The following is a 26,965-nucleotide window of genomic DNA, read 5'->3' on the forward strand; positions in this document are numbered from 1 at the left end:
TCAATGTTTTACACTCTGTAGAGTACGCATTGTCTGAATGTAAGAATACGTAGAGTTCAAGAAACTGGGGAAAAGATCCATTTTCAGAGTGAACAAATTCAACGCCTTCAAATACGTGCGCTGCTGCATTATCGCCAAAAAAGTAAGCACAGTTTTGCGCTGCTTCGGTGAGAAATGATACCAAGGCATTGCGTACACCTCATCAGCAAACAAATCGTTCTACGAAAAACAAATCCATCAAAAAAATCTAGAAAGATTCTTTTTCTTGTAACACTGAAAACAAAAATACCTGTCTTGAAAACAGATCTCCTATGACGCAAGTCATGAACCATATTCCACCAATTCCAGCAAGCCAAATCCCAGTTTTAATGATTACGTCGAATTGAAGCTGGGATTTTGAAAATTCCTACGATTCGCAGATAAATAGGTATTAAGATTTTAATTGAATCTACATTGTCAACAAAGAAGGGACAGTTTTCACCTCCGCTCCAAGAAATCCAAATCCAACCATGATCGAGAGCAGAAAGCAATATGTTACCGAACAACACAAATCCAACAATTTTTTCAACGACAGCTCAACTCTGCAAAACGCGATTCATTTTCAAAACAAACAAAAACATTCACGATTTTAACATTTTTACTACGCACATACGATGCCTAATACCTGTGCAATTTCTGATATCGTTTCACGTAGGATACGAACTCTTCATGGAAAGTCTCCATCGTTTGAATCTTTTCTTTTTCCAATTCTATAATTTTATGCGAACGAACTCTCTCGTTTGCAAGCATCGCTGTTTCCTCTATCACTTTATCGAGGTGTTCAATCCGTTGAAAAGTATGTTCCGACGATGATTTCAAATTTTCGAGCAGAATGGTAAACTTATTATGCATTGTGACGACCAAAATAAATATTGCCAGCGCACCGAAGCAATATTGCAACATTTCTGGCATTATGAGGACATCTTGACCACCCCATAAAAGATACCTCGCCCAAGAACTTTCAAAAGGGCACCACACTGGGAAAAATTTAATCAAATATGGTCTTCTTGTAAAATTATTCATTTCCATTTGACTTTCGGGATCAGAAAACAAACCAGCGCCAATAAAAAATCCAAAAAATACAGAAATCACCACAATTAGCCATTTTTTTACACTGATGGTTCCTTTAACTGCTTCAGAAAGCTCTGCAGAACTTGAATGATGGTCCTCATTGATGAAAAACTCTATAAATTGTTCGATAGTCTCGAACAAATAAAATACAGAAATCCCATACGCCAACTTGGCTGTGGTAATAATCAATGGTAAAACACCGAAAGTAACCGTACTAACGTCACGTATTTTTAAATCAGTGAGGTATGAGATACAGAAAATCCACGTTGTCATAGTGATTCCAATATGCCATATTACAAAAAATTTTCGAGCTTTTTTATTTATTCGTTTATCGAAGAAAACTCCCACAGAAATCGAATAGCAAACTAAATAACATCTCAACTCGAAAGTTGAAAATTTTTCAATAAATGGTTCCGAAAATAATAATGTTTCCAAAATTTTCAAAGGGTTGGATAAAATTTGGTACAGTCTACACAGTTTTGTCCTTACGGAACTCATTTCGGACGAAACGTTTGAATACGCGAACAACTTACTCCACAAGTATATTTCTCAAAAATGGTGATTCAACTACAATCAATAGGTACTGGGTACCTACTAGCATAAGCATTTATTAAATATTTCAATGATAATTCCTTCTTCAAAAGAAATAATCATCTTCATTAAACAGACAGTAAAGGCCGAATGTCGATTACAATAATAATACCAATCAGAAATAAAAGGGGATGATTTGAAAAAACTAAGCTTGGAGGGAGGAGGCGAAGTAAATTGGTGGTTGAACAAAAAAATAGTAAAAAATGACATGTAAAAAAATCTACTAGAAAAAGTCATGAGTTTTTTTTTGCATAAATGAGTAGATAACAACGTAGGTACCTACTTGAGCACCAACCAAAGTTATGAGTTCCGAAATGCATTTTTATGGAATATTAAACATTTTCAAATTTTGCCGTTTTTCATTGCACAAGTCAATGGGCAAAATACACATCTGAACTGGCAGACGCCGATTTTCACGACAACCGCAAGAAATGATTAAAGGCAACCCACATAGGTCCCAAATAAAGTTATTTGTGCTGAAGTTGATTTTTAGCCGTTCTACAGCAATTTCAAGTTTCTGGAGAAATGATAAAAAATTGCTGGAAGCTCCAGAATGACTGGAATTGAGGTTTTACGAATTTCGATAGTCGTAAATGAGTTAGGGACGCCATCTGAACCATCTCCCGAGAAAATTCCATTTTTCATCAATATTTTCTACATAGGTAGGTAAGTATACTTATTTTTGGTATCAATTGATGATTTTTCGGATTTTTCAATTTTCAAAAATTCACCAAAAATCGAGAAATCAACTTCAGCACTTGAAATTTCGTATTTGGGGTCCTGAAGTGGTCCCCTTTCGATCTAGCGTTGATTCGTTCATTTTCGTTTCTACCGGTTCAGGTAGTTCCTTTGTTAGATAATAATTTTCCAACTCAAACGGAGTCAAAGTTTCAGCAAAAGTTTTGATTAGATGTCAATTCGATATAAACAATTAATTTTATGATATTTCTGCGCTCAAGTTCTACTAGCCCTATATTATTTTTGTTCCGTTTCTCGAAAGATGAATTGTACCATTAATTTTCATGTTATTTTGTTCACAGGTAAGTTCGCCAAACCGCTCATCAAGCTCACAAGCACATTCAATATTTCGCTCATTTCTATTAGTAAGTTAATCGAGTACCTTACCTACATAATATGTATAGTTCACCTCAACACCAGAATCGCGTATGTATATTCCTGCTCGTCTAGTAATCAACATACTAGAACCGCATATCCGCCACTTAGTCAATACCACCGCAATAATCGTCGCTCGTCACACGCAGCCGAAAGCGCAATTGAATACCAATTTGAATTACTAATTACACAAATCATTTACTTATAATACAATCCGCATACTTATCAAAGCCGCAAACCATATCCGCCTAGAAAGTCTCCATAAGCATGGAAGGCACATGGTTCTTCGATGATTACCATATCGGGCCATTTTTTTATTCACTTTTGAGTTCAATGAAAACAATAAAACAAAACCGTTGAGAACTTTAGCTCAGTCGAAGAGATATTTTTGACAAAATTTGATCAATAATTTGGACCAGTTGAAAGAACCCCTACAACTCGAACCATATCCCCATTCAATTACAATAGTCTGAACATTTCGACAAAAATGAAAACAAGCCACATTATGTGTGAGAAATTACACGACACGGCAGGGCACATAAATTTGCATACATTCGAGATACAAATGTTAAACTCTCTGCAAGTACCTAATTACCGCCTCGAGTAACCATAACAATTAAAGTACATCACACCGGGACAATTCGAAGCGACGCGACGCAGACGCCAGTAAAGAATTATTCTATGTCACGTGTTGGCTTCTTCTTGTTGTCGTCTTCTTCGTCGCAACGCAAGTTGTATCCACAAAGCGCAGCTTCCGGTTGGTTACTCGTATATATACCTCTGTACAACGACGACAACTGTCGACTGTCCTATACAATGAATTTTTCATAATAACCGAATCGAAGTTGACATGGTTTGCATTTTACGCGTCTTTCTGTCCCTCTCTCTCTCTCTATTTTTTTTTTTACAACTGTACTGCCATAGGGTGATAGAAAATTCCAAGTAATTACCATAGGTTCTGGTAATGGTGGGTACTTCCTTGATACCTCGCTCGGTGTGTACAAGTAAAGCAAAGAAAGTAGTCCATTAACGTTGCATTTTGTCGTGATATTTGGACTTTACCATACAGTACCAGTACCGGTGTTAGAATTCCGTTAGGTTTGGGTACCTTAGCCTATACTTATAAACATGAATTCTTGTGACCGTCTAGAATATGTCTCCATGAATGGAACTCTGCGAGATATATATAAACAAGTCTGCAACGAATATAATTTTGGCTTCGCTTAGTCATAAGTGTTATCCAACTTCTATACCTGTATCATACTCTCGTATACAATTATTATCGTAATTAAATTTTTTTTCTTCGATTGTTTACGACACGTGAATCCAATACTCAATGAACTCATATTAGGAAATATGTAGTAGACTGCCGAAGCGAACTTATTACAGAAAAGCACAGTTGAAATTACATATTCGTTCCATCTTCATCTTCTTAGGTTACACTGAATGAAGAAAAGGTTGGAAAGTTCAACACAGACCCATACGCAATGTGCACTCTAATCGTATTTCCACCGTGATTAAGCATTACATTGAGAGTGATGTACCTATACCTAACCTACTATGCTCATCTACGTATACACTTTTCTCCCTTTCTTTATCCACATTTTCGATTTTAATAGGAATTCGAACCATGCAACCGTTCCAAATGAACCTGTTGAACGTTATACTCCAGGTCCAGGAAATATCATCATCATCAATAAATAGTGGGTATTTCAGTTCAGAGATCGCGTTAAGAATTCGTTAAAAATTCCATTTAAACTCGATATTTTCCACTTGATGTATGAGAATAGGCAATATATCGTACATTGCACCGCAACTATAGGAACCAATAATGCTGAATGAGTATAGCTAGTTTATCATTATTCATAATGAAAAGGAAATTAAGTTTCGTACGTGGGAGAAATTATGAACGTTTTCAATAAAAATATGCCTTTTTTCCGTATCTATACGACGCCATCGAACAGATTAATATTTTACCAAAAAAACATAAGTATTTATTTCTTTAAAATAAGCTTTAAAAAAATACCACAAAAAAACCTTTAAATTATTACCAATCATTGATCATCTGATTACCTGAGGTTCTACGCAACAAAAAAATATTTCAATGAATTTTGAAATAGTGTATATCAAGGGCAACATTTTAATATCTTCAAAATCGTCAGGGTAACCATTGTATTCTGTAATTGGTTGACGACAATTTATCCAATAGGAAAAGGAGCTTTTCAAAAAGATTATTGACAAATTATACACCAAGGATACCTACTCGTGATGCTTGGTAACCAATCAAAACAAATTCAAGTTATGTTTGTAGACGTTCTTCGTACAAATGGATGAAATATTTAAAAATTAAAAGTACCTAGGTACCCATGCCCCCGCGCGACGGCAGTTGTGACCATCAGTTAAGAAGGTAGAAATATACCAGAATCAATAAATTTGAGCAGGCAGATGACAAAGAATTGAAGGACACACCAAGATTTCAATTTTTATGAAATTCAAAGCTCAAAATGCTACAGTAATTTGTTTGATAGGAATAAGGAAAATAGGTACTATGGGTCTAATACATAATATATCTATTGTTTTCTGTGATAAACGAATTCCTCTGTGTAATCGCAGGCATCTCCCCTACCTCTGCAAAGTGATAAGGCGGATTATTGAGAGATTCTTGAAAACCTGGCCATTAAAAAACTACAATTCAAGAAATTCTCAAAAATGGATTCTGGATTCTGTAGTCGAATTCAGAGTAACAATAATGCTGTTTTTCCTTCAAAAAATTCATATCTAATATCAAAAATTTAATTGCATCTTCAAAAAAAAAAAATTATTAAAAAAAGTTCGCATGCAAGGCTCTACTCAATTTTTTCCAAAAAAAAGTGACTTAAGTACTTGATCAAAAAATTTCACAGAGAAACTCGAGCAAGATTTTTGGCAATTTTATCAAAAAGCAGATTTTTTGGCAATTACCGATTGGTGAAAAAATGATACATTTCTGCATTTTTTAAAATTCAAAGCAATACTTTTTGGCAAATTTTTGGCGATTTCTGGCAAAAAATTACACTTTTAGACAACTTTGGAGGAAAAATTCAAACTTTATGGGATTTTTTGAAGAAAAGTGAAAATTTTTGAGAAAAAAATCATGTATTTTTGGCTGAACGTGAGTCTGTTACAATTTTAGAAAAAAAAAATGGAAAACGTTTTAGAAATTTTTGACAAAATATACGTACCTTGTAAAACTTTTAAGCAATTTTTAGCAAAAAAAATTGTTTTTACAATTATTTTTGATGAATAATGAAAATTTTTTCAAATTTTAGGTAAAAAAGCGAGACTTTTTATCAATTTTGGCAAAAAGTTGAGATTTGTCAATTTTTGGCCAAAAGCAGGACTTTTTGGCAAATATTGGCCAAAAAATGACTTTTTCCACAATTTTTGTTGAAAAAACAAGACAAGATTCTTAGATAAATTCTGTTGGAAAAAGAGAATTTTTGGAATTTTGTACTCAAAAAACGACAGTTTTCAACAATTTTTATACAAGAAACGTCGCAAGTTTGACTTTAACCGAGGCTTTTGCGCAAATTATTCACTTGTTGATACTATCGACATTTTTCTATTTTTCATCCAGAAGTAAATTGGAAGAATAAATTGAAGTTTTGAAATTTTTTATAAGAAAAGTAACTTTGGTAACCAAAGTTTTGAAAAAGTATCCAAAAATAAACCAAAAACAGGACGAGAACAAAACAATTTTAAAACAAATACTCTATATGTTGAAAAAATACGACAATAACTCCTGATTTTGGTATTAAAATTTTAGAATTTTTCAATTTCATGAAGGTAAATTTCAATTAGACTTTTCCAACATCATTTCTGTCTCCCTTCACTTCAAAGTTCTGGGAATGATTGCAGCGATTCAAAAAGAATGGGGCAAGGGATCAGAACTTCCCTATGGAGATGGAATTTGTTCCAATCTAAAGTAAAAATAAATTTTTTATTTGTAAACAACCGATAAAAGTCGAACTTTCAAACTTTTGCTCAGAACATCCCAAAAACAAAACCTCCTGAAAATAATAAGTAAGTCATATCCTCAGGATGGGAATTCTCTGCTCCAGAACTTTGTTCATTTTGGGGGGGGGGGCTCATTCTATTCAAATATCTATTCCGGGAGCAAAAAAATTAAAACTTTTCAACATTTAATTCGTCACAAAAAAAAAACTATTTTTGGTACCTACTTGAAGTATTTAAAGATTTTGTGAAAAAAATAAAGGGATAAAAAATTTCATCTTCTAAAACATTTCTTTTCACAAATCTCTCAACTTTCACTTCGAGGACCAAAAAATGGTGTTTTTAATGACGATGCAAACGTTGAAAAATTTTCAAAATTTTTTTTTGTCAGATTTTTTCCATGTTTATCCTAAAAGTGGTCAAATTTCTTTGAGAAAATATCTTTATTTGAAAAATTCCTCAATTTCAAAATCATGATCTTCCATGACCATCAATACAATATCTATCTACTTTCCTGCACATTGAAACCATCTCTATTTCTTTATAAATTCTATCATCCGTGTCGAGCCCGCGAACAGAGATGTAGTGGCAAGGCAACACCCAACGACGATCCAATTCCCCAAATACCGGTAAATTTCGTGATACTAATTAATTCTAAATCACGGTTAATTTTAAATAAAGCGTACGAAGCAACAAACGGTACCTACACGGTCTTGTGTTACACCCTTTCACAATCCATCTTCTCACCGTCTTCTCTTCATTCGCTCCAGATTAGGTAAAATTTACCTCATGAACATTGCACGATAGGTATACAGACACGCGTATCTCTACCACAGAGCGTACCTATTCTAAAGTAGCAAAACCAACTCGACGCGAAAACAATACATCGATAAAAAAAATTTCACCTTGGTGTAGAATAAAAGCTAGGTAGGCGTGCTTTTTCCTACATTTCTCGAACAGTACACTTTCTTTTTGGCGCAATTTTCAGACAAGGTGAAAGATTCGCCAATGATCTCATATACTACGATAGGATTAGGTATGCATTTAATCTATCGTGCCACCAATATAGTAAGTCTTTACATGCTAAAAGCCATAGGTAAGTCCAGATACACGAAAGTTTTATTATTCGACATTTACATTGAAATAATCTCGTGGGAGAACTAGCTTCTACATACGAGATTCAATTTATCTGCTTATCGGTTAACCGAATCTTTAAATAGTAATGATTATTGTTTATGGGTGTGACATACGATGGCAATCTGATGCAGAGTCATCGAAATGCAGCTATAATAAACCGCTCACAATTAGCGCTTGTGTGTACCTATTTCTAAAGCGTAAAGCACATACTCGTACTTTCCCTGCACCTCTCTCTTTCTCTGCCAAAACATCATCATCATCATCATCATTGTCGGCATCGGTATTTCTTTTTATTCGAGTAAAACTTTAGTATAAATACCTAACGAAAGATAGGTGATAATCGGCTCAGCAGATACTTAGGTGGTGGTCAGTGACACCGAAGTTTACACGTGAGTATGCAGCACCTAACCGTATAGAACGACGTAAAAATAATACATATATTCGTCACGCCATAATGCTGTCCAGCGTCTAACCTAGTAGCTACGTTCTCATTGTTTTGTATTCTTCAACGTGGAAGTAAGCAAAGGTCAAGCTTCGCTGATATCTTAGGAACCTCACGTCTGCCTAAAAAAATGTTTGTAGATATTTTTTGTCTTCAAACCACTTAATGATGAGCATTGATTATTATTATTTTCCTGTCACGTGGATTTTTTCCCTCATTAAGTTCCCATAACCAGAAATTGAAGATGAAAAAAAAATTGAAATTTTATTCGATTGAGTTGGAAAGCTGAAATTTAGTAAGGTTAATAATTATTAACTTCATTTCTGACCATACTCCCTCCCCCCCCCCAACAATTTATTGAGGACGCTTTCGATTCGTTTTGAGCAGGTGGTAGTACTGAATAGTGAATACTCGAGCCACTTTTTTGATTAATTATGTATTTATTTTTTTGTGCATTTGATAAAACAATTATAATTGAACTACATACTTATAATATAGAAAGTAAATTGAATCACTGTCAACGTAATCTCTTCAAATCAATGATTTTGTAAAAAAAAATCTCAAATGGCGTCTTCCAACTAACAAAAAAAAATATCTTCTGAGCACACCTCAATATTGCCAATATGAGTGTTCGTGCAATACGTGCTTAAATTAATGAAAAATGATATAAAAAACGAAATAAAATTCAAATATGTCAATGTTTTACACTCTGTAGAGTACGCATTGTCTGAATGTAAGAATACATAGAGTTCAAGAAACTGGGGAAAAGATCCATTTTCAGAGTGAACAAATTCAACGCCTTCAAATACGTGCGCTGCTGCATTATCGCCAAAAAAGTAAGCACAGTTTTGCGCTGCTTGGGTGAAAAATGATACCAAGGCATTGCGTACACCTCATCAACAAACAAATCGTTCTATAAAAAACAAATCCATTAAAAATATCTCACAAACAAAAATGAAAGATTCTTAATCTTGAAACATTGAAAACGAAAATACCTGTCTTGAAAATAAATCTCCTACGACGCAAGTCATGAACCATAGCCCACCTAATCCAGCAAGCCAAATCCCAGTTTTAACGATTACGTCGAATTGAAGCTGAGATTTTGAAAATGTCTAAGGTTCGAACATAAACAGGTACGAGTATTAAGATTTTAATTCAATCTAAATTGCTAACAAAGAAGGGACAATTTTCACCTCCGCTCCAAGAAACCCAAATCCAACCATGATCGAGAGTAGAAAGCAATATGTTACCGAACAACACAAATCCAACAATTTTTTCACCGACAGCTTAACTCTGCAAAACACGATTTATTTTCAAAACAGACAAAAACATTCACGATTCACATTTTTACTACGCACATATCTATACGATACCTGTGCAATTTCTGATATCGTTTCACGCAGGATATGAACTCTTCATGGAAAGTCTCCATCGTTTGAATCTTTTCTTTTTCCAATTCTCTAATTTTACGCGAGCGAATTCGAATTCTTTCGTTTGCAAGCATAGCTGTTTCCTCTATCACTTTATCGAGATGTTCAATCCGTTGAAAAGTATGTTCCGACGATGATTTCAATTTTTCGAGCAAAATGGTAAACTTATTATGCATTGTGACGACCAAAATAAATATTGCCAGCGCACCGAAGCAATATGCCAACATTTCAGGCATTATGAGGACATCTTGACTACCCCACAAAAGATACCTCGCCCAAGAACTTTCAAAAGGACACCACACTGGGAAAAATTTAATCAAATATGGTCTTCTTGTAAAATTATTCATTTCCATTTGACTTTCGGGATCAGAAAACAAACCAGCGCCGATAAAAAATCCAAAAAATACAGCAATCACCACAATTAGCCATTTTTTTACACTGATGGTTCCTTTAACTGCTTCAGAAAGCTCTGCAGAACTTGAATGATGGTCCTCATTGATGAAAAACGCTATAAATTGTTCGATAGTCTCGAACAAATAGAATACAGAAATCCCATACGCCAACTTGGCTGTGGTAATAATCAATGGTAAAACACCGAAAGTAACCGTACTAACGTCACGTATTTTTAAATCAGTGAGGTATGAGATACAGAAAATCCACATCATTATAGTGATTCCAATATGCCACGTTACAAAACATTTTCGAGCTTTTTTATTTATTCGTTTATCGAAGAAAACTCCCACAGAAATCGAATAGCAAACTAAATAACATCTCAACTCGAAAGTTGAAAATTTTTCAATAAATGGTTCCGAAAATAATAATGTTTCCAAAATTTTCAAAGGGTTGGATAAAATTTGGTACAGTCTACACAGTTTTGTCCTTACGGAACTCATTTCGGACGAAACGTTTGAATACGCGAACAACTTACTCCACAAGTATACTTCTCAAAATAGGGATTCAACTACAATCAGTAGATACTAGGTAGGTACTAAGTACCTAATAGCATAAGTATTTATTAAATATTTCAATGATAATTCCTTCCTCAAAAGAAATAAATATCTTCATTAGACAGACACGGAAGACCGAAGGTCGATTACAATAATGTAATACCAATCAGAAATAAAAGGGGATGATTTGAAAAGATTAAGCTTGGAGGGGGGAGGCGAAGTAAATTGGTGGTTGAACAAAAAAAATGGCGAAAATGACATGTAAGAAAATCTACGAAAATAGTAAAAAAAAGTCGTGTTTTTTTGGCATAAATGAATAGATAAAAACGTAGGTAAACTACTTGGTGAAAGTTCACTGTGAAAATCGGCCATTTTGGACTATTTCAACGTTTACAAAAGACCGTTCTCCAAACTGGGCAAAGATTCACATTTTTTGAACAGGAATTTCGAGGTAGCAACCCACGTGAAGGATGTAGCACTTAAGCATCGACCAAAGTTATGAGTTCAAAAGTTCATTTTTGGCCCCTCTAGGGCGGTTTGAAATTTCTGGAGAAATCGGCGAAAGCTTCAAAAGTCTCTAAAACTAGTATTTGTTGATGTGTGGGAATTGAATCGAACAAATTATTCAATTTGATCCACATTTCTAAAAAAAAAAATGTACATTTCATGAAAAAGTTTGAAAATTGTCCTTGAAATACTCTTGAACACCTTGAGTATTTTTCTCCCGTCTTCATAACATATCATATCACCCCGCACAGGGGGTATTGTGACCATTCTGTTTACGTAATCCTCAGGGTAAGCGCGTGCCATTGCTCTTTGTCCTGTTCCAAAGTACTTGAGTATCCAGCCCAGGACTACCACAGAAAATTGTTTGGTCACATCAATTTCCCTGAGTATGGAGACATTAGTTCTTTCAGCTGTCCATGGAGCTCTCAGGCAGCAGCCTCCAGTACAGGGATGCTGACGATTTTAAATATCAAGATAATTAAATTGATTGATTGAATAAATGAGCTATCATGATACTAACAAATTGCAATATTTTCTGCAAGAATCGCTAAAGTGAATGCGAAAAATCGGACACTGCGCATGTCCAAATTGTGGGTGGAGCTTACTCCCAAAATGCAACAACCTCCCTCCAGTTTTTAGCGTAAATTTGTTGTTGCACACTAGCGATCCGTGCAGAAAATACCGCAAGTTATTGGTATCGTGATATTATCACGATAATCACAATAAGTAATTGGAAAAAATTAATCAATTAGCAATGGATAATATCGGCAGCATCCCTTCCACATTTCCATTGTGTCAATCCATGAATCCATTGCCAATCGCCTCCGCGAATCGTCCAAATCTTTGACATGTACAGGAACACAGACCAGCAAGTTGACCAGTCAAATTTCAAGGGTCTTGCTTACTTATCACCAAATTGCTCCATATTTGTTTCAAATGGGTCATCACAGTTTTGGTGAGGAACTGAGGAGGCAGTGATGATGTATCTCGGCTTCACATTAGAGCTGAAAATGGTACTCGCTGACAGTGGGTAGCGAGTTGAAAAAATGTCGCACCGGTTCACGTTATAACTAGTAGCGCATTGAATGGGTAGCCGGTGTACCGGCATGACATCATCATTGTCATCAATCATGTCAAACGTCAATCACACATACGAACGACAGGTGTCGAAGCGTAACTCCTCCCACTTATGCATTATCAAATTTTGGGGTGCGTGCGCAGACCAAGTGCGAAAACATTTGGGTTGTGCTCGCTATACACTACTATCTATAACCGAATCAACCTGATACAACCACTAGTGGGTTTAGCCAGTATTTTAACCAGATACCAGTTAGCGGGTAGCATAACCATTTTCACTTTTACTTCACATCCACCAGTGTTCTCAAGGATGGATCCAAGGTAAGAGAATCCCTTCACAACTTGGATTCCATTGGCTTCCTAAATCTCTGGCACGTTGTTGGTTGGCTGGTCAATTATCATCTTTGTTTTTGTCCTGTTGATCAGTAGGCCATATCTTGCAGTGACTTCTTCCAGGCACTTGAGTAGCATGGACATGTACTTGACACTTGAGGCTACCAAAGTTGTGTCATTAGCATACCAGAGGTTGGTGATCTGTCTGCCACCTATTAGGACACCTCCTCGCCCTGATGTTGTCCTATTGGCCCAGACATTAGCTGATCCCTTCTCATACAGTTGTTTGATCAGGCACACTAGATGCTTTGGAGCACTCATCTCCAGCAGGATCCGTCATAACTTCTGCCACTGAACACAATCAAATGCTTTTTGGTAGTCTGCAAAGCATATCCAAAAACTTTTTAAAAATCTAAAAACTGAAATTTTGGTCATGAGAGATTCAGAACATAGTCTTTTGATCTAGTCGATTGAAATTAAAAAACTAAAATGTCTAGGTAAGTATTATAGAAAAACAGAAAACTAGAGTATGTTATTACAACTGCCGAAAATTTCAATGAAACTGACCACATAAGTCCAGGCATTCTTCGCTGGGCTCGAAATTCTGCGTAAGATATGACAGGTATCCCGAAATAAAAACAAAAAGAATAAGAACATACCAAATATTACGTCCCATGCACCGCTTCATTTCAAAATCTCACTTCTTACGTCAGGTCACCAAGCAGCAAAGGTACGAGAGAACCCTATTCTTTTACGCGATTGGTACACCATACACGCCGATGATGACTATGCTAAAATGTGAAGTGCATTCGCCAACATTCATACCACCTATTTACCATCAGCATCTAATGGTCGTGAAGAGGTAGAGTAGACTATGTACCTATAATAATACGAGAACATACTACACGTACTCGTATTTGTTATGTAAATCTTTATACCTGGGTTCGAGTTCGAGTATTCTCCACTTATTTTTTACACTGCTGAATCTAAACACGATGCTGGCGCATGAGTATTTCTTTCGAATAAAAAAGTGATATAGTCGCTTCTTCTATACAGAATGTCTCAAAAATCCCGAATAATTGTATTAGTTTTTGAACAAAGTCGAAAGTCTGATATTTTCAAAATGATTTTTCGAAGAAATTTCGAAGCTTTTTTGGCAGCCAAACTTTCGGCCAACTTTAGACTTGGGATTAATGAAACTTTCAGATAGAACCTACCAATGTATCGAATTTTGTACAAGTGTCAGCAAATTTTTCACCCCTACATATCGTCATTGATATAGAGCCTCTTGGACGAAGTCTTTCATTAGTTGAATAGTCTCTAGATCACCAATGCATCCAAAAGTTCTCACAATAAAACTTCTTTCAGACTTTGATGACTCAACCACATAGTGGGATTTGTATCAACAACCATACTATTCTGCAATACGCACAGATGTATAAGAATTTCTGAAAACCTCCATCCAACCCAACAGTCCGAGCTGTTTGGGTCGAGGCACCTCTCGAGTTGAGTACATTTTTGCACGCATCTACATCGGGATCGTTGTCGCGGATGGTAATGATCGTGACGCGGTAGAATCTCCACATACAAATGGCGAGAGAGAAAGATTGCATCATGTAGAACAAGAATGTCACGCGTACGTGTTTCAAGTTGAATAACATCTCGGCGAATGCATCAACGATACAATATTTCGTACTACATACGTAGACCAAACATAACATAACGGCTACGAAATCCGATGAGGTAAATAATAAGCACCTAGGTAAAAATGAAAATTATCCAACTCCACCAACACTGCAGAATCTACTGAAAAAGAATCGATTGGAAATTCACGGCGACGATAATTAGAAGCTCGATCATCGGTGACAAATTGATTTCACTTTCGCTCACCTCACCAGGTGGTAATATGATCGAGACACTGCCAAATACTCGATTTGATTCAGATTAGCTTCTGCAAAAAAAAAAAAAAACGTGTCTCATTCACTAATCACAATTCATCTTTTTTTCTTTCGGCTGGAAACAGTATTGCAATCATTAAAGCGCGACCACGAAAATAAATCTAATCACGGTGCTTTAACTATAGGCACACTCGTACGGTATTTTCAAACCAACAATGATAGGTTACTATTTTCACTCGCGTTTCCGTATTTAGATATTATTTTTTTCTGATTCTAACCAAATAACGACGAGTTTGCTGAATCGCGTGTAGTACGATACGATTCCCAAGGATGCCGGAGCATAAGATCGTGTTGAAAATCTAGACTACACGAGAACCTACCTAGCTAATAGGATATCGCGTTTCAAAAATACACATTATAAATTTCGATTAGGTAGCAGATTTTAAATTTTCATTTCTATATTCGTGATGAGCAAATGCTTAATAATTATATCTATATTGGTAATCGCGAAGAAGAAGCTCGATGCACGTTGAATGTGATCATTTTTTGATACGTTTGACCCCCGTATAGATCTTGCTCGTTGACCTTGATTTATATTATATTCTCCATCTCATCTCATCGATGAGATTAATATTTATGTTCGTTTTCCTTCTTTCGAAAACGAGATTGTGTAAATACGGGTTTCCCAAATATCATCGCCTAGAATGTAGTTTACATCTAGGTAACTTAATCCTCCCGTATGCATAAATGTAGTAAATACATTTCTGTAAAATAATATGATTCGAATTGAAAACTAATCGCGGTGTGGTACGAGTTGGAAAAATTATTACATTTTTTACAATACACGAGCGAGATCAGTTTGTTTTGTTGCAAGGTGAACTAAATCACAGCAGATTCATACAACACAAGATGACGATGACCATAATCCAAGCAAGCAGACGGGCGTTCAAAAAAACGGATAAAATAAGAAAAATGATTCGCGTAGGATATTTAAATATAGCTAGGGTGACGCGTAGCGCGTAGTACATATAAAACCTCCATCGCCTGTTGCCGAGATATAAATTTACGATATGATTTTGAAATTAACCTACGACACGAGAAGCAATTAAAAAAAAGTAAAACGAGCCAGATCATTGAGTAAATCGTGACACAATGTATTGGTGAAACGATAATCGTGATCTTTTTGGAATTCGCATCAAGGATAAAATTCGACATCGAGAATTCGTCACACGAGTGGGGGTTTTTCCGCGTACATCGCGATGACAGAATGCGGACGGATGTGAATAGCAAATAGGTAAAGGTGAACAGAATTGATCCCTTCTGGCAGGGTTGGATTCAGTTTAAGGGCAGAAAACAACGTAACTCTTCTAATGCTTGTGAAATCGACTTTCGAGTAGGTAAAAATTGTGTTTTTCTTGAATTGAATTTAACTAAAAGATCATTTTTCAACAAAAAAAGTGGGAGGGGACTAAACATCGCTGATTATGTGTTAGGAAAATTGGAAAAAATTTCAGTTTGAGCAAAACATGATGTCATTTCAGTCAGATAAATTCGGAAAATATAACTTTTAGTCAGTCGAGAAATATAGGTTTAAACCTTCAAAACCGTAGCGAATTTCACATTTCTACTCCTTTGAAACTTTTTTTTGGGATTGCCAAACTTAAGGAAAACTAAGACTTTTTGAAATGTTTTCCAAAAAACTGCAATTTTCAGCAAAGTTTAGCAAAAGCGAGGTTATTTGACAATTTTGACAAAAGGCGAGACATGTTTGCTATTTTTGTCAGAAAACGAGACTTTGACAATAATTTTAACAAAAGACAGTGAGCAAACAAACAAAGCTTTTTGACAATTATTGTGCTAGTAAAAAAAAAGAAAAAAGGCATTTTTATTGACTATAAATATTCACAAAATGCATGACTTTGGCAATTTTGCAAAAAGCAGGAGTATTTTGGAATTAGCAAAAAATGATACTTTTGGGAAATTTTTTTCAAAAAAGCGAAACTTAAAAGCAATTTTAGATACTAAAAAAAAACGAGAATTTTTGATGAAAAAAAGACATTGACAATTTTAGAGAAATGCAAGACTGTTTGGCAGTATTTGGCAATTTTAGTCATAAAAATGATATTTTTTCGCCGTTTTTGTCGCCAAAAAACTTGAGCTATTTTGCAACTTTTTGATAAAAAGTGGAACGTTGTGGTAATTTTTGATAAAAAAAAGTGAGATTTTTTAGCAATTTTTGTAAAAAACGAAACTTTTACCAACCACTTTTGCGATAAGTAGACTTTTTGGCAATTATTGGCAATCAAAAGTGAATTTACTTTTTTGCAATTTTTGTTAAAGAAGCAATACCTACTTGTGGATATTTTTTGAAAAAAATTAGATTTTTTGGAATTTTTTGTGAAAAACCATAATTTTAAGCAATCTTTAGCAAAAAACGAGGATTTTTTGGAAACAAACAAAATTTAAATTAGAATAGTAGGTAAAACATTAAAAAATTAAACAATTTTGGTGACAATTTTTTTTAGAATTAGTTTATTGGTTCACAACCGGTTATCGAAAAAATTATCATACCGATTTTAGCTGAATTTTTGAAAATCTGCGCAAAAAATCAGGAAAAATCAAAAATTTTCAAAATTGACCCGAAAAGCCTAAATTTGCCATATATTCTATTTTTGACCCGCCAAATCGATTGAAAACTGTTTGAAACTGTTTTGAGCAGTTCTGAGTCCTCCAGCAGCTTTTTGAAAGTTGGCATTTTCACAAAATTTGACCAAATAAAGTAGGAAAGCTTGAATTTACCCTCTATCATAATTTCAACCCGCTGAGTCGACGGGAGGTGGTTTTAAGTCGTTCTGGATTCTCCAGCGACATTTTGAAGATACAGGTTTTCTAAAATATGCCACATAATTCGATCAAATCAACTTTAACACGTACGCTCGCGATTAGCGCTTGTAAGTGACCCACTTGACCGATTACTCATTATATTTCTAAAATCGGTTTGTTCCAGTTCGGAACCATATTTTTATCCAGCGATTTCATACAACTGAGAATTTTAAAAATTTATAGTTTTTCTACCGTTGGATGTAAAAAGCTAAAATTCAGTTTACACTCAATTTATTACATTTCGAGTCGATTGCTAGTGGTTTCAAGCCATTTTGGAGCCTCCGGTGGTATTTTTGATTTTTACTTAATTTTTTGTCAAGATTTTATGGCGTTTTTTGGAATCTTGGAATTTCCAAAATATCTCCGGAAGCTTCAGAACAGCTTGAAATCACCTCCCGTTGACTCAGCATGTTGAAATTAGGCTTCAGAGTGAATTTTAACTTTTCAACATCACGTATTTGGTAAAATTTTGAGGAAATTTCAATTTTCAAAAAGCTGCTGGAGGCTCCAGAATAGCTCGAAACGATTTGAAACCGTTTTAAATCGATTTGACAGGTCAAAAATAGGGTTCCTATCAAATTTCAGCTTTCTGGGTCAATTTGGTAAAATTTTAATTTTTTCCATTTTTGACCAAAATTTGATTTTTAAAAATTTACCAAAAATCAAAAAATTCAGTTTGGTACCGGAAAGTTTTGCTGTTGATATATTTTCGTATGATCTTTCGATGTAGTTTTGTACGGTTCAAAATTTTTTTTGCAAAAACTGTTCAATTTCTTTATCTGTTGGAAAAAATACAATTTATTTAAACCTAAAAAATATTATCAAATACGCATTCTGAGAAGAGCACTACATTCCCTCGACTGCCTTCAACTACCATCGACTTGGGAACTCCTCTACAAACATCAAAGTACTTACACTAATTCATCAATCAATTTTCACGTCTTTCGTATAAAAACAGTTCACTGCCATTCGTAACACTAACAAGTATACTTCCGCAGATGAGATTTTCCATCATCGGCTGTTGGCTTGTCTTTTACACACAATGATACACTTAGAATTCCACTCAAGTACCGATTACTTATCGGATAATCACCATCTACAGCTACGTAGGTAGGTAAATCGCAAACTAGGCTAAAATCTCGAGGTTAATATCGGTCTTGGCAATTACTCGCATTTTACCCGCTGTAATAATACGTTGGTTCGTATTCGCATTTTCGGCTATACTACGCCAGCGCCGCAATCCAATATAAACATCCGGCGATTAAATAATCATCATTTCTGGAACAATCCGGACGTGTATTTTTTCCTAACGAAAATCCATCCGCCGATCAAAACTCCTATAATGATAGCTGGCTTCCTATGACACTGAATTGTTCTGCAAAAATATTTTATCTCGTTTACCCATCTGTAGGTATATTTTCCAGCGCTCTTCTGTTACTCTTGTGACAAAAAATTCCATCCACGAATCACAGCCTCCTGAACTCTTCTTCTGCAACTGCATCATCGCGACTTGGCATTCGCGGAGCCGAAGAGAAGAATGAACTTACATAACTTCACGTAGTATCTGCTCGAAGGCCTTATTTAAATACAATCCAGCCAACAACAACAACAACAACAGCGGGCAACCCACGATGGAGAAGAAAAATTTTATACTACGACCCTGATGCATGAGTTCACACCTTCCAATTAGCATTTACATATACGTATCAATACTTACACCGAGATATACGTAATTACTTAAGTATCAGGCTAGGTTGACACCAAGACAGCGACACTCTCATATATCGTCTAGTTAGCATTGTTGATCATTTTACATATTATATGGACGCACAAGGCAACCGCCAACTTATACCACATTTGAGCATATTACTCACAAAGCCCAACCCAGCACGTACCAGAATCTCAAACACGTTACTTTTACCTCTAATTAAAAAAAACCATCGTAGGTACTTGAGAAATGAAAAAAAAAAACTAGTTTAATTTGAAGAATGAAAAAAAAACTCCAACGACCACTTTCTCGCTGCCATCTATCGTCACTCGAAAACGTTGTAGTACAATTCTCTGTACCGGCAAAATAATTACGTTCGAGTCGCCGACACTCAAACTAGTTTCAATACGTACGTATAGTGAATATAGGTAGCTAGGTAAAATAAGTATACTATAGAGTGAAAAATAAACCAAAAATGGTTATTTGCACAGACGTATCAAATCAATTAGCTTTGAGTTTAAGTACCGGACTTTATAGGTCGATATCGACGACGTCCGCTTGGATACCAATAGGACAAGGTTCGCTATGCATACAGATAAGATCCCCGAACACTGGACTTTGGTCAATGGATGAGGCATAGTAATTGCATAAAAATATTGCACCATCGAGGAACCGTGTACCATACATGTACGCGAAATATAAGACGACTAGATCCTCCAACACATCGACCTCATTATGGTATGCTTGCTTATGGACGCGATGATTCACTCTCACGGAACATCCGATCAAATTGATTCGTTGAGTGTATGGTTTTTGGTCGTATAATCTCGTGATCCTTCATTATTCTTTTGCTTTCGTAATACAATAAAACGATGACGAATTTTCATCGTAATTCGCCAATTATAATATTGTCATGTCTGATCTTCAAGGCACATACTCGTATCATTTTACCACTTGAGGCATATTGCACGCATCCATTTGTACTTTTTAGTCAATTTGAATTTGATCCATTTTACCGCAAAGAAGAACCGAATATGCCCATCTGGTGTACCTAGCACACAGGGTTTCTGACCATACAATCTACGTGTTCAGGTATCTGAGTTCAAACGACGGCTTGATGGTTAGGTACTTTTTTTCTACTCTATTTATAAGAATCCGTCGTGTCTATATTTTATGATTACTCGGCTCAGGGAGTTTCCCCGTTGGATAATTACACAGTATTTCTCCAAGAACTACCTGTTACGTATGTCGTGGTGGTCGCTCTTTTAAACCTTTCTTTGATTATTCTTCTAATTCTAATATGTTTTTTGTAATATTCTCTCGACGTCTACGTAAATTGCGGTGCAGCAGTCATCGTCACACTGCCACGTCTACATCGAAGTATGTTGGCTACGATATTATAAGTAAATCTCGAACCTCAAAGCAATACTATTTTGCGGTCACTTTAAAGTGTATGTCATGCAGCTTTAGCTACCTCCTAAGATTTGTGAACACCTCGTGTCAAATTATTCGATTGTTTGGTGCATTCATTCAATAATCCATAATTATTCCGTGTCTTCTTCGAAGAAGAAATACATGGAAAACCACTTTACGATCGAATATTGAAATCCCTAAATGATGGACGGAGCGATTCCATAAACACGCCAAATGAACGATCAAAATCAAATGTTTTCTCAAAGTTAATAAAATTCATTTTAGAAAAAAAAAGTATCATGCATTTAAAGCTGGAAAATTAGAAAATGAGCAGATAAATTGCCAACATTTTTAGCGTCCATTTGTACATTTTTAAATAGGATTTTTCAAAAATTAGAAATTCAGAAATTTGCTACTGGAGTCTCCAAGGGAATCTCTCGGGATGTCCGCCATCGATTCAAAGGTCTGGAACCTCCATGACCAAAATTTCAACAGCCAAAATTGATTTTTCGATTTTTGGCGAATTTTTGAAAATTCAAAATTGACCATTTTTACGGTGACTTTATGGTATAAAGTACCTACATATTTAATAAAAATTATGACAATTAGTTCTGCAAATAAAATTAACTCCCCCAACCAAATTCCACCATTTTCGGCCATTCTGAAGCCTTTAGCGTGATTTTCAATTTCTACAAAATTCGAGAATTTCTTCAGAAGTTGTGAATTGTAATTTGGGAAGCTAAAAATCGAGTTGTGGCTTATTCTCGACTTGTTCAATGAGCTGGATTTCCAGGCAAACACTTCGAGTACATTTTTCCCCCTTCTTTTTTGCCAACATTCTCCAAATGCAATCAAGGTGTCCATCTGAAAATTGAGGCAAATGTGGATGAACTCGTTTTTTTCGCAGTCTAGATCAATTTTTGCACCTTTCTGAGTTTTTGGAGAAATTTTACAATTATGGAGAAATTTTAAAATTATGGAGAAATCGAAAATCGCGCTGGAGGCTCCAGAATGACTGGAAATGGTGGAATTTGGATTTGGAGGATTGGCTTTGGACAAGTTACAGCCATTCTTACAAATTTCAAAAATTTCTCCATGAACAGATAAATTTTGATTTTTAGAATTTTTTTCTTTTTAAAATAATTGTGATGGTCAAAAAACGCACTTGAGGTGTCCACCTGGAAATCGTGCCAAAAGTAGATAAATCCTTTAAACAAGTGGAGGATAAGCGACAACTCGATTTTTAGCAGCTCAAATCAATTTCTACACGTTCTGAAGAAATAGAACTGGAGAAATCGAAAATCGCACTGGAGGGTGCAGAATGGCCGGAAATGGTAAGATTCGGTTCCAGGACCAATGTTAGACAATTGTAAGAGAATAAAATACCATTACATTTTTTTTTAAAAAAACAGCATAAACGCCCAAAATGGTAAATTTCAAATGTTCAAAAATTCGCTAAAAATCGAAAAATCGATTTGGGCCACCGAAATTTTGCTTATGGGGGATTCAGATCTTTTTTTTTTTTAAATCGTGGCTCCGTTCAAATCGGTGGCGGGCACCTCGAGAGATTCCCTTGTGGGTCCAATCGATTTTGGAACGTCGACAATAACAAATCAATCGAATTTTCCCTTTCTATTTACCTCAATTTTAAGTTTGATTTTTTTCTTACTCAATGAAAAATTGCCTGATTCAAACTTTCAAAAATTTCCCCAAAATTACAATTCAGAATCCTTGAATTTGCAACATGAATTTTCCAACTTTTCTTTTTAATTTTTCAATTATTCACTTATTTTAGCACCTAAAGTGTTTGAAAAATATCAAACTAAAAAAAAAAAAAAATTTGTTCAGATTGGTCGAATGGTCGCATAAAATGTGGAAATCGGAGTATTTCGACCTGCTGAGCATGAAACCAGGATAAGTTTTTCTCAAAAAGAAATTTCAATGGTTGAAAAATGCCATGAAAATGATAAGAAATCGGAATATTTGCAATTTATCAATCTTCAAGTCACTTATAGAGTGCTAAAAGTAGTCTTAAATTTCAAAGTCAGTGGGTGAGACCTTTGAGGAGGAGCTGATAGTACTCAAAAAGACCCAAAAATCGTATTTTTTTCATCTCAAAGTAAGAACTTTTGGCTCAACTGTCCATACTTACTGCAGCTAGATGGCTTAAAATTTTTCAGGATTTTCTTTTACTCAAAGTAAACTTTCTCACCAATTTTCGTCAAAAAGGTCGAAAAACAGCCAAGCTGGGAATTTGAGTTCCAGATCATGAAAATAGGTTTATCTCAACAATTTTCAAAATCAAACAACTTCAAGTTTGGCAGATTCTTTCATCATTCAGAATGGGAAAAAAAGTCTATAGGAAAAAATTTCAATACTTTCAACTTTGATTAGAAATCCAGCATATAACTTTCCAGACCACCGATTAAACTCAATTTTTACGTATTTCATCGTATAGACACTTAGTCATTAAAAAAACAGCTTTCACACTTGGTACGTAAAAAGTATGATTTATGGCAAAAAATAATAAATGATGAAAAAGAAGAATCATAACTGATCAGCTTTATAATCTTCCGACGATACAAACTTCTAAATATGGAAACTCGAGGATTGAACATCAATATAATAGCTAACTAGTAAGTGTATTACATACCTACGAGTAATAGTTCAATTCAAATTTTACCAACCTTTCTCTTTCGTAGAAAAAACCCGCTCACACAAAAGCTCGTAGGAACAAAAAAAATATTAATTTTGAAATAAAACACAATCTCCCATAGTAAGTTATTTCTAAGCACCTTTTTTTAAAAAAATAATGTAAAACAGTAGTTTTTCATCACCTCATCATCATGCTCGCTTATAAACAATACCTTAGAGAAGATTTACGACATTTTTATCATACACTCGCGTGTCTTGTTGGCGGCGGCGTCAAAATAACAAAACACTTTTTATTAATAATGCAACGAAGAAAGGAATGCTGGCGAATATCAAAACGATATAATGCTATATGGATTAAGGTGAAGGCAACCGGGTAACCAGCACGTGTTATATTAACGAGCCTAAAAACCAGTTTCACGTAGTACGAGATATTATAAATACGAGATACGTGTGAGTTCGCGAACGAACCATGGTGAACGAATAATACGACGATACGATGCTGCAAAGATGAGCAATATAATCTCCAGAGAGGATGAAACAATACGCGAGTATGTAAGAATAAGATAGGTGAAAATTCAATTAATTTGGTCGAACGGTGCGCCGGATTAAAATACACCAAACATAATAACTTTCCCTTCGAGTTTGTTTGGTGCATTCGCTCGCTACTCGTTTCGATGTCTTTGGTGATGCGAAGCAAAAGCAAAACGAGAAGAAACACAGAACACGAGTTACTATAATCGAAACTCTCTTCGTCTTCGTGTCGGCCGCAGCAGTATTAAAGCTATACGAGATGTCATAAAATGGAAAGAAAAAAAACGCCGCGAAACGTATTTAAAAAGGTATTCCGAGCCGAATACCTGACCGTACGCTGTTTAACAGAAATGTATAGTGGATTTAAAACGAATGAGAAGACCAAGACGGCATGTTATATGTACTTAAATAGTACAGGTGGCATGGTACATAGGTACATAGAATACGAGTATAATAGACATGATATGATACGTTTTTGATCTGAAACCTGCGCTAGTTACCAAGGGGAAAGAGTTAATACTCGGTCTATGAGTCGACGATGGCATTAAGTATACCCAGAGCTAGCTAAGCCAACAATACACATACGTACCTAATGATCAGATAGGGATCCATCTTTCTGGTTCAACTCGTGTTATCATGAAAGAACCCCACAAATAATTTGAAAAAATATTCGATGAGCATCAAATTTTTTAACGGACCTCCTTTAAAAATGTCAAAAAGGAACCTGTCAGAGTAAAATTTGGTAAATTACCTCGTAATTACTGTAAAAGTTGGTAAATTACTTTGTGTTTACTTTTACGCAAAAGGCTTTGTAAATAATTTCTTTATTGCAGTAAAATATCAATTCCGTAAAATACCAGGTAATTACAGTAAAATGGCGTAAATTACCTACCTATCCGTAATTATACCATGAAAGATCATAAAATACTTTGTTAATATCCAGGGCTGCTTAGCTAGCCATTAGCTTTTAGCCATTAGCCGTTAGCCGAGGGTAGCCAATGCTTTTTTAGCTTTAGCCATTAGCTGGCTAACTCTCCGAAGCATTAGCTAGTAGCTAGCTTTTAGCCAATCATTTTTCATTTCCATGGCTGGCTGATTTATGCTCCTATTAGACTCTTAATTTTATGTAAATTTGATTTTTAAACCTGATTTTGAGTAATTTTTTTTTTTTACTTTTTACTCCTTTTTACGTATGATTAATATGTCAATAAACAATTTCTGGGAGTACCATGTAATTGGTCTTTTTTCAACGAGTGTTTTGAGGTACAACTTCATTTAAAAACAATTAGCTATTAGCTAAACGTTAGCTAGCCAATCAGAAGTTGTTAGCCATTAGCTTTAGCTTTTAGCTAATGAAATTTTTTTTTAGCTTTAGCCTTTAGCTTAGCCAATGCGATTGGCTAAATGCAGCCCTGTATCACTATAAAATAAGGTAAATTTCTTGTAATTAGCTAATTACCGTTAAATTCGGTAAATTATTGGTAATTACCGTAAAATTGGTAAAATTACTGGTAATCACCGTAAAATTGAGTAAACCATCACGTAATTGCCTTAAAAGTTTGTAAATTACTTCGTTAATATCACCGTAAAATTTTGTAAATTACCGGTAATTACCGTAAAATTTGGTACATTACCGGTAATTACCGTGAAATTTAGTAAATTATTGATAATTTACCGTAAACTTTGGTGAATTGCTTCGTAAATATTGTCATAATGAGTAAATTACCACATAATTACAATAAACTTTGGTAAATGTTCTCGTAATTACTGTAAGAATGGGTAAATTACCAATAATTCTATTCTAGTTCACTTTCAAAGTACCGTAAGGAGGGAGTGGGAAAATTTTGAAAAAAAATTCAACAATCCCAGCTGGAAAGCTTCATTTTTGTAGTTACGCTCAAAATTGAGCCAGTGGACTTGGACTTGCCACAGATGAACACTTGACGAATAAATTTGACAGACAATGATAATATATGTAATGCACACGTACTCGTATTCACAAGTGACAGACAAAAATCGCTCGAGATCTGTCACGTCTCAATGTTGGAATGTCATAATAATTAACTTCATATCGCTGACGATGACATCACCGATTAATATAAATATTACACCGAGAGCTATACAATTACTCAAACAAATAACCCCAATGGCACACAGGTATATAACAATTGATAAACAATAATTAGAAAGTACATAACAATCTATTCGATTTTTGGCTAGTCTGATTTTACGCATACCGTAGATCGTTATCGAGATACTTATAATGTAATGCAAATTGAACTACCTATATCGAGCATGCATAAACATGAAACATTCTACAACTCATATGAGTCATGACATCGAGCAAATGGCATCAAGATTTTATACCGATTGAGTAATAGTAATTCTCTATCTACGTCATACATCACAATCCCTCCAAGAGCTTGATCTCTACTCTCCAGGCAGTAGGTGGCGATCTATAGTAATTCGACCTTTGACACTTTTCAATAATAGGGGCAGATATGATTTAGCAAGCTGCTTGTTTCGCGTTTTTCGCGGTGATAACGGTTAAACTCGATAAGGTGCTGGAAATAAGCCCGACCGTTAGTAATGAGACGAAAACCACATCATTACGATATCGTTAAAAAAATACGCCGCTTTGTCGTATCGTCGACTCGTGGACGCTACTTCACTATTTTATACGTACTCGTTTGCACAGAAGAAGAAGCAGGCAGACATTAAGCACCTATATTTTTTTGTACTCTCGTATTTCACCAAAATGTCGTCTTGTTTTTAGCGACGACGACATACTTACTTAGTTACGTCGCTCAAATCTCGTAGTCTGCGATTTCCTTCATTCTACTGACTTATTTCAAACCATAGCACTACCTAGGTAATTTTCGAGCAAGAATAACTCAAGCGTACAGAACACGATGTAATTTAGGTGAATTTCATCCAGCTACGTAGGTCGCGAAGGTAAATACCAAGGTCGATATCCTCTCATCCGCATGTCTAAGGAAATAATCGCCGCGGTGAGTTTTGGTAAAGGTCTCCACTCCAGCAAAAGGATAACGCCTACACTTATGTCTGGCTGGATTCAATGGCGAACCAACAACAACAACGGTCTATACAGCGTATGAATTTCATACCTGCTGCTGAAGAATACATAAATACGTACATAAGACTGTGCACACGAGTACGACTTGTACGATATTTTC

The 26,965-nt window shown here is 35.3% G+C and overlaps 2 protein-coding genes across 3 annotated transcripts in view; one reads left to right on the forward strand and one right to left on the reverse strand.

Moving 5' to 3' along the window:
• sas (stranded at second) overlaps positions 1–26,965 on the forward strand; it is an 81,671-nt gene that overhangs the window by 27,120 nt on the left and 27,586 nt on the right. The gene's annotated exons all lie outside the window — the stretch shown is intronic.
• On the reverse strand, positions 8,933–10,749 carry LOC135848210 (uncharacterized). Its single transcript, XM_065368043.1, has 4 exons — positions 9,760–10,749; positions 9,580–9,679; positions 9,382–9,498; positions 8,933–9,299 (listed from the first exon to the last, which is right to left on the reverse strand). The coding sequence occupies exons 1-4, from the start codon at positions 10,707–10,709 to the stop codon at positions 9,081–9,083; spliced, it is 1,386 nt and encodes a 461-aa protein (XP_065224115.1). The 5' UTR covers positions 10,710–10,749; the 3' UTR covers positions 8,933–9,080.

This window comes from Planococcus citri, chromosome 5 (genome assembly GCF_950023065.1).
Source record: "Planococcus citri chromosome 5, ihPlaCitr1.1, whole genome shotgun sequence".
Taxonomy (NCBI): Eukaryota; Metazoa; Arthropoda; class Insecta; order Hemiptera; family Pseudococcidae; genus Planococcus; species Planococcus citri.